The sequence below is a fragment of the Heptranchias perlo genome, chromosome 20, assembly GCF_035084215.1.
Source record: "Heptranchias perlo isolate sHepPer1 chromosome 20, sHepPer1.hap1, whole genome shotgun sequence".
NCBI classification, from domain to species: domain Eukaryota; kingdom Metazoa; phylum Chordata; class Chondrichthyes; order Hexanchiformes; family Hexanchidae; genus Heptranchias; species Heptranchias perlo.
This window is the reverse complement of record NC_090344.1, coordinates 29,715,779-29,725,008: the sequence shown is the minus strand read 5'-3', so window position 1 is coordinate 29,725,008 and position 9,230 is coordinate 29,715,779. Positions and strand designations below refer to the sequence as shown.

The 9,230-nt window shown below is 48.4% G+C and overlaps 1 protein-coding gene across 1 annotated transcript; it reads left to right on the top strand.

Moving 5' to 3' along the window:
- The first annotated feature begins 4,724 nt into the window (after positions 1-4,724).
- LOC137336105 (probable G-protein coupled receptor 139) lies at positions 4,725-6,759 on the top strand. The gene is made up of 2 exons (XM_068001595.1): positions 4,725-4,776; positions 5,858-6,759. The coding sequence occupies exons 1-2, from the start codon at positions 4,725-4,727 to the stop codon at positions 6,757-6,759; spliced, it is 954 nt and encodes a 317-aa protein (XP_067857696.1).
- Positions 6,760-9,230: the final 2,471 nt, after the last annotated feature.

Genomic DNA, 9,230 nt, shown 5'->3' with positions numbered 1-9,230 from the left:
TTTAGGACCTGTCTGGGGCTGTGTGGGATCTCTATAGGTCTGTGTTGGAGATGTCTATGTCTGTATATGTGCTGTCTTACTCTGTGTAGGAGCCGTCTGTGTTTGTATAAGAGCTGTCTTGGTATGTGTAGGAGCCGCCTGTGTCTGTGTAAGAGCTGTCTGGGTCTGCGTTGGAGCCGTCTATGTCTGTGTAAGAACTGTCTGGGTCCGTGTAGGTGCCGACAGTGTCTGAGTAGGAGCCGTCTGTGTCTCTGTAAGAGCTGTCTGGGTCTGACTAGAATCTCCGTAGGTCTGTGTTGGCGCTGTATACTTCTACATGTGTACTGCCTGGGTCTGTGTGGCAGTTGCCTTGGGGCTGTGTGTCATTTGTCTGGGTCTGTGCAGGAGGTGTCTGGGTAGGAACTTCATAGGTTTGAGTAGGAGCTGCCTGGGTCTGCGTGGGTGTTGTCTGGGTTTGGGTGGCAGTGTCTGGGTCTGGGTGCCAGTTGGATGGGTTTGTGTAGGAGCTTTCTGCGATTGGGTATGAGCTGTCTGGGACTGGGTAGGAGCTTTATGCGACTGTGTAGGAGCTCACTGGGTCTGTGTAGTGTTTGTCTGGGTCTGTGTAGGAGTGCCTGGGTTTGAGTAGGATTACATAGAATGTACGGCACAGCACAGACTCCGGCCATTTGTCCCAACAGGTCCATGCTGGAGCAGTCTGAATCTGTTTACGAGCTCGCTGCGTCTGTGTACTAGTGCCTGTGTCTGTCTTGGAGTTGAAAGGGTCTGTCCAGGAGTAGTCTGTGCCTGTCAAACAAGCTGAATGAGCCATTGAAAGGAGTTGAATTGGTTTGTGTAGGAGATCTCAGGTTCTGGGTAAGAGCTGTCTGGGACTGGCTAGGAGCTTTCTGGGACTGGCAAGGAGTTGTCTGGGCCTGAGTCGGAACTATCTGTGTCTGGGTGGGAGGTGACTGCCTCTAGGTAGGTGCTATCTGGGTCTTGATAAGAGCTATCTGTGTCTGGATCGGAGCTGTCTGCGCCTGAATAGGAGATATCTGCTTGTGTGGAGGAGCTGTCTGCGATTTGCTAGCAGATGTCTGGGTGGGAGATGTCTGCGTCTGGTTGGAACAGGCTGCCTGTGGGTAGGAGATGTCTGCGTCTTGATAGGACGTGTCTGCATCTCAGTAGGCGGTGACTGCGTCTCGTTACGACACATCTGGGTCTGTGGTGGTGATGTCTGGGTCTGCCGAGGAGGTATCTGGTTCTGTGTAAGATCTCCATTCGCCTGTGTAGGATCTCCATAGGTCTCTAAATGAGTTGTCGGGTCTGGGTGGCAGTTGTCTGGGTCTGGGTGGCAGTTGTCTGGGCTTGGGCCGGAGCTTTCTGGCTCTATGTAGGATCTCCATAGGTCATTGTAAGATCCCCATAAGTCTGTGTAGGAGCAGTCTGGATCTGTTTAGGAACTGAATGGGTCTGCCTCGACCAGTCTGCAGCCTTTGATACGGTTGACCACACCATCCTCCCCCAACGTCTCTCGTCTGTCATCCAGCTTAGTGGGACTGTGTTGGAGTCATCTGGGTAAGCTTAGGAGCAGTTTGGATCTGTGTAGGAGCTCGCAGCCTCTGTGTAGGAGTGCTCGTGTCTGTTTATGAGCTGAATGGATCTGTCTCGACCAGTCTGCAGCCTTTGACACGCTAACCACACCATCTTCCTTCAGCGCCTCTCCTCCGTCGTCCAGCTGTGTGGGACTGCGCTCGCCTGCTTCCATTATTAACTATTCAGTCGTAGCCAGAGAATCACCAGCAATGTCTTCTCTTCAAGCTCCAGCACCATTACTTCTGGAGTTCAACAAGGTTCCATCCTTGGCCCCCTTCTATTTCTCGTTTACATGCTGCCCCTCAGCGACATCATCCGTAAACACATCAGATTCAACATGTACGCTGATGAAACCCAGCTCTACCTCACCACCACCTCTCTCGACCCCTTCACTCTCTTTGATTTGTCACAATGCTTGTCCGACCTCCAGTACTGGATGAGCAAAAATTTCCTCCAACTAAATATTGGTAATACTGTAGCCATTGTCTTTGGTCCCTGCTACAAACCCCGTTCCCTAGAAACCGACTCCATCCTTCTCCTTGTCCATTGTCTGAGGCTGAGCCAGACTGTCCGCAACATTGGCGTCCTATTTGATCCTGAAATGAGCTTCCGACCACATGTTCACTCCAGAACCAAGGCCGCCAACTTCCAACTCCGTAACATTGCCCGTTTCCGCCCCTGCGTCAGCTGATCTGCTGCTGAAACCCTCATTGATGCCTTGGTTACCTCCAGAGTTGATCATTCCAATGGACTCCTGGGGGCCTCCCATCTTCCTACCTCCATATACTTGAGTACATCCGAAACTCTGCTGCCTGTATGCTAACTCGGACCAAGTCCCGTTCCACCATCACTCCTGAGCTGGCTGACCTACATTGGCTCCAGGTCCGGGAAGGCCTCGATTTTAAAATTCGCATCCTTGTCTTTAAATCCCTCCATGGCCTCGCCCTTATCTCTGTAACTTCCTCCAGCCCTACAACCCTCAGAGATTGCTGTGTACCTCTAATTCTTGCCTCTTCCACATCCCTGATTGTAATCGCCCCACCATTGGTGGCCGTGCCTCCAGCAAGCTAGGCCCTAAGCCCTGGAATTCCCTCCCTAAACCTCTCCGCCTCTCTTCCTCTTTCTCCTCTTTTAAGACGCTCCTTACAACCCACTTCTTTGACCAAGCTTTCGGTCACCTGTTCTAATCTCTCCTTATGTGGCTCGGTGTCAAATTTTGTTTGATAATCTCTCATGTGAAGCGCCTAGCGACGTTTTACGACCTTAAAGGAGCTATATAAATGCAAGTTGATTTTGTTGTTGTTGCGTCAGAATGTACAGGGTTCTGTGAGCGTGAATCAATATATGAAGAAGTACAATTGGCTATAGACATTCAGGGAGTCCCCAGAATGTGTCAGTATTTACAGGGGTCTGTGAGAGTGGGTTATTATACAAAGGGGTACAATGGGCTATCGACATTCAGGGAGTCCCCAGATTGTGTCAGTATTTACCGGGGTCTGTTGTAGTGGGTTAATATATAAAGGGGTACTAAGGGCTGAAGGTACACAGGGAGCCCCCTTATTGTGTCCGTATGTACGCGGACCTGTGAGAGCGGGTTAATATATAAAGGGTTAACAAGCACTGTAGACACTCAGTGAGTCCCCATATTGTGTCAGTATGTACAGGGGTCTGTGAGAGTGAGTTAATATATAAAAGGTTACTCAGGCATGTACACATTCAGGCTGTACCCAGACTACGTCAGTATTACAGGGATCTGTGAGATTGAGTGGATATTTACAGCGGCACCAGGGATTATAGACATTCAAGATGTACCCAGATTATGTCAGTATTTAAAGGAGTCTGTGGGAGTGATTCAATATTTGCAGGGGTGCCAGGGATTGTAGACTATCAAGCTGAACCCAGACAATGTCAGTATTTACAGGGGTCTGTGAGTGTGAATTAATATATAAAGGAGTACTAAGGGCTGTAGGTATAGAGGGATCCCCGTATTGTGTCCGTATGTCCGCGGATCTGTGAGAGTGGGTTAATATATAAAGGGGTACTAAGGGCTGTAGACATTCGGGGAGTTGCCAAACTGTATCAGTATATCTCGGGGTCTGTGAGAGTGAGTCGATATTTGCAGCGGTACCAGGGACCATAGACATTCAAGATGTACCCAGATTATGTCAGCATTTATCGGGGTCCGTGGGAGTGATTCAATATTTACAGGCATACTAGACAGCAAACATACTTATACAGTCCACAGACTGTGTCAGAAATCGCAGTAACCAAACTATATTTTTCGAAGTATCCAGAGCCTATATCATTGTCTGTAGGAATATTTGCAGGGAAATCCATAGACTATGCGAATATTTACAGTAGAATCCAAAGACAGTGCCATTTTTTGCAGATAGTTCCAAAGACTGTACCAATATTTACAAGAGGGTCCATAGGCTTGCCGATATTGACAAGGTATCGAGAGATTGTACCAATATTCACGGGATGGTCTCCAAACTGACTGGTAAAATGGTTCAGTCTCCATCTCAGTGTAAGCCCAACCCTTGAGAATTGGTTAGAAACTCTCTGAAACTAAAGGATTTCATTCGGAAATAATCTGCAATATGTAAATGAAGCTGCTCTCGCTTCACATCCGTGCTGTCAGACTGCAGGTCTCATAGTTTCGGTTCTTTCAAACATTTATTAAAATAATATACTGGGCTTTGAGCTTTCCATCTGTGTAATATTTGGTTAAATATATGTTGTGATATAAAATTTGTTGGATTTAAAGTTATTAACTGAATCTGTTTGTTCAGCGATTGTAATTAATATCAGTCTCCATGGGCCCTGATTGTGTCACTGAAGTGTTTCTCTCTGCTATAAATAATCGACTACTTGCAACATGTTCTCCCATAGTGTCAGGGGGTGCATCACCTCCGGCACTAACAGAGATCAGCGGCTCTACAGAAAGGGAAAGCATAGATCGGAATCGGAGAGCAATAGATTGGAATGTTACAACAATGGGTCGGAATCTGAGAATAATAGATTGGAATGTTACAACAATGGGTCGGCATCTTAGAACCATAGATTGGTACAGTCCATTCTGGGTTTTTCAATATCTGCATGACGATTATGATTCCATATCAATAGAGTGGTGGATATTTTATGCGCTTATGGGGATAAAAGTAATTTATTATCCTCTCCTCGTTGCTGTTGGTGTTCCTGGTAAGTCTCTGTATCCAGTTATTAATTCTATGAAACATCTTTCACTTTATTACTGTTCTTGTCATTCCCTGTCCAACATTCGTTGCTGTTGGTGCGCCTGGTAAGCATCTATATCCAGTTTAAAATTTAATGGCGGTACCCGCGATGGGAGATATATTGATACGGAGAACAGGAGTGGGAAATATATTCACGCAGGTTTTTTGGATGTGAGATTTCAGTTACATTGTGTCCTTGGGGTGTTTCAGTATTTACAGGGGGTCCAGAGATGGTAGCAATATTTACAAGGGATCCAGAGACGGTACTAATATTAGCAGGCGATCCAGGGACAGAACTATAATTGACAGGGGATCCAGAGATGGTACTAATATTTGCAGGTAGTCCAGAGACGGTCCGAATATTCACAGGGAATCCAGAGACGGTACGAATATTCACAGGGAATCCAGCGGTGGTACTACTCTTTACAGTGGATCCGGAGATGGTACCAATAATTACAGTGTGTCCAGTGACGTTACTAATATTTACAAGGGATCCAGCGACGGTACTAATATCTTCAGGGGACCCACAGATGAAACTAATATTTACAGGGGATCAAGAGATAGTACTACAATTGAAGGAATATCCAGAGATGTTACTAATATTTACATTGGGTCCAGAGACGGTAGTAATATTTACATTGTGTTCAGAGACGGCAGTAATAATTACAGGGGATACAGAGATGGTACTAATATTTATGATGGGTCTAGTCTGGTATATCATAGAATCATAGAATCCAGAGACGGTAATAATATTTACAGTGGGTCCAGAGATAGTACTAATATTTACAGGGGATCCAGAGATGGTACTAATATTTAAAGGGGATCAAGAGACAGTACGATTTTTTACAAGGAATCCAAGATGGTGTTAATATTAACAGGGGATCCAGAGACGGTACTAATATTTACACGGGATCTAGAAACGGTACTAATATTTACAGGAATCCAGAGACGGTACTGATATTTACAGGGGTCAAGAGAAGGCACTAATATTTACAGGGGGTCCCAGCCTGATACATAATTTCATTGTTTATTTCTTTTCCTTACAGTTAATTTATTGACGATTCTGATCATGTCTCGGGGAAAGTGCGGTCTCTCGAAATGTGTCACTCGCTACCTGGTGGCGATGGCAGAGGCGGATCTACTGGTCGTTATCACCGATCTGATACTCAGGCAGATTCCGATTGCTTATATGTTTCACTTTCAATTCGTGAAACGGTCCTTTCCCGTCTGTAACATCCACGCCGTCCTGCTTTTCGCAGCCACAGACTGTTCTGTCTGGTTCACCGTCACTTTCACCTTTGATCGATTTGTGGCCATTTGTTGCCAAAAGCTGAAAACTAAATATTGCACGAAGAGAACGGCGGCTGTGGTTCTCGGAACAGTGACTGTGCTGAGCTGTTTGAAGAATACTTTCTGGTACTTTATGTTCACGGGTCGGTATATGCTTGTCAATGAACCCTGGTTTTGTGATGTAACACTAAATTTTCTGTATTCACGTGTGTGGGCAGCAATCGAACTCCTTTATTATATCCTCACCCCGGGGGTCCCATTTGTTCTGATTCTACTGCTCAATGCCTTAACCGTCAGGCACATTTCAGTGGCCAGCAGAGCCCGCAGGAGACTCCGAGGCAACAGCAGTGGGGAGAATCCCAGAGACCCAGAGATGGAGAGCAGAAGGAAGTCCATCATTTTACTGTTTGTTATCTCAGGAAACTTTATACTGTTATGGGCGCTGTATATGGTGTTTTCTATATGCAACCGGATATATTATTTAGGGTATTATTCTGTATATCTACATGGCTTTATACAAGAAATAGGATTCATGCTCCAGCTCCTGAGTTGCTGCACAAACACTTGTATTTATGCCGTGACACAAACTAAATTCAGAGAGCAGTTGAAAAATGTGGTGAAATATCCCTTTATTGTGATTGTTAAATTCATTAAATAATTGGAAGATCTGAAGACTTTCCAACAGCAGAGTCAGTGTTGTGTGATACGGTGTCTGATTTTCTCTCCACCAGGCCGGGGCGCTGCAAACACTGTGTATTCTGCAATCACTTTATAAACTGAGGCTATTGATAAAGCAATGGACAGCGTTTCTCACGGTTTACATCTCATGCAAGTACAAGTTGTAAAATAACACGTGGCTGCTAATTGCACCAAATGAGATACCATATCGGAGAAATTAAAAGGTAATAAAATTAACAACAATACAAGGTGCCGGTAAACAGATTGTTAATGGCGCGGGAGGTAGAGGAGATCCCTGGAGAGTACGTGCCGGAGACCAGTGTGTTAATAGTGCTGGAGGTAGAGGACATCCCGGGGCTGAATGTGCCTGTGACCAGTGTGTTAATGGGGCTGGAGGTAGAGGAGATCCAGGGACTGCATGTGCCGGTGACGAGTGTGTTAAAGGGGCAGGAGGTAGACGAGATCCCGGGACAATAGGTGCCTGGACCAGTGTGTTAATGGTGCTTGAAGTAGAGGAGATCCCGGGATTATAGGTGCCTTGACCAGTTTGTTAATGGGGCGGGAGGGAGAGGAGATCCTGGGAATGTAGGTGCCGGTAAACAGATTGTTATTGGCGCCGGAGGAAGAGGAGATCCCGGGAGAGTAGTGGCCGGTGACCAGTGTGTTAACGCGGCCAGAGGTAGTGGAGATCCTGGTAATGCAAGTGCCGGTGACCAGTGTGTTAATGCGGCCGGAGGTAGTGGAGATCCTGGTACTGTAGGTGCCGGTGACCAGTGTGTTAATATTGCGGGAGGAAGAGGAGATCCCGGGGCTGTAGGTGCCGATGATCAGTGTGTTAATGGGGCGGGAGGAAGAGGATATCCCGGGGCTGTAGTGGCCGGTGATCAGTGTGTTAATGGGGCGGGAGGTAGAGGAGATCCCGGGACTGTAGGTGTCGGTGATCAGTGTGTTAATGGGGCGGGAGGTAGAGGAGATCCCGGGACAGTAGGTGCCTAGACGAAGGTGTTAATGGGGCGGAAGGTAGAGGAGATCCTGGGAATGTAGGTGCCTGGACCAGTGTGTCAATGGGGCGGGAGGTAGAGGAGATCCCGGGATAGTAGGTGCCTGGACCAGTGTGTCAATGGGGCGGGAGGTAGAGGAGATCCCGGGACAGTAGGTGCCTGGACCAGTGTGTTAATGGGGCGGGAGGTAGAGGAGATCCCGGGACAGTAGGTGCCTGGACCAGTATGTCAATGGGGCGGGAGGTAGAGGAGATCCCGGGACAGTAGGTGCCTGGATCAGTGTGTTAATGGGGCGGGAGGTAGAGGAGATCCCGGGACAGTAGGTCCCTGGACCAGTGTGTTAATGGGGCGGAAGGTAGAGGAGATCTCGGGACAGTAGGTGCCTGAACCAGTGTGTCAATGGGGCGGGAGGTAGAGGAGATCCAGGGACTGCAGGTGCCGGTGACGAGTCTGTTAAAGGGGCAGGAGGTAGTGGAGATGCCGGCACAGTAGGTGCCGGTGACCAGTGTGTCAATGTGGCAGAAGGTAGAGGAGATCCCGGGACAGTAGGTGCCTAGACGAATGTGTTAATGGGGCGGAAGGTAGAGGAGATCCTGGGACAGTAGGTGCCTGGACCAGTGTGTTAATGGGGCGGGAGGTAGAGGAGATCCCGGGACAGTAGGTGCCTGGACCAGTGTGTCAATGGGGCGGGAGGTAGAGGAGATCCCGGGACAGTAGGTGCCTAGACCAGTGTGTTAATGGGGCGGGAGGTAGAGGAGATCCTGGGAATGTAGGTGCAGGTGAACAGGGTGTTAGTGGTGCGGGAGGTAGAGGATATCCCGGGACTGTAGGTGCCAATAACCGGTGTGTTAATTCGGCGGGAGTTATGGTAGATCCCGGGACTGTAGTTGCCGGTGAACAGTCTGTCAATGCGGCGGGTAGTAGAGGGCATCCTGGGAATGTAGGTGCCGGTGAACAGGGTGTTAGTGGTGCGGGAGGTAGAGGAGATCCCGGGATTGTAGGTGCCCATAACCGGTGTGTTAATGGGGCGGGAGTTATGGTAGCTCCCGGGACTGTAGGTGCCGGTGAACAGTCTGTCAATGAGGCGGGTAGTCGAGGGCATCCTGGGAATGTAGGCGCTGATGACCAGAGTGTTTATTGGGCCGGTAGTAGAGGAGATCCTGGCACTGAACGTGCCGGTGACCAGGGAGTTAATGGGGCGGGAGGTTGTGGGGATCCCGAACTGTATGTGTCGGTGACCAGTGTGATAATGGGGCTGGAGGTAGAGGAGACACTTGGACTGTAGGTGTCGGTGACCAGATTGTTAATGGGGCGGGTGGTAGAAGAGGTCCTAGGACCGTAGGTGCCGGTAACCAGTGCGTTAATGGGGCGGGGGTATAGTAGATCCCGGGACTGTAGGTGCCGGTGACCAGTCTGTGAACAAGGCGGGAAGTAGAGGGCATTCTGGGAA

Bases quoted from the DNA above. Each gene is read 5' to 3' on its own strand.
- LOC137336105 (XM_068001595.1), top strand. From the start codon at position 4,725: ATGGGGATAAAAGTAATTTATTATCCTCTCCTCGTTGCTGTTGGTGTT. The intron at 4,777-5,857 runs GTAAGTCTCTGT...TTTTCCTTACAG, and splicing joins CGTTGCTGTTGGTGTTCCTG to TTAATTTATTGACGATTCTG.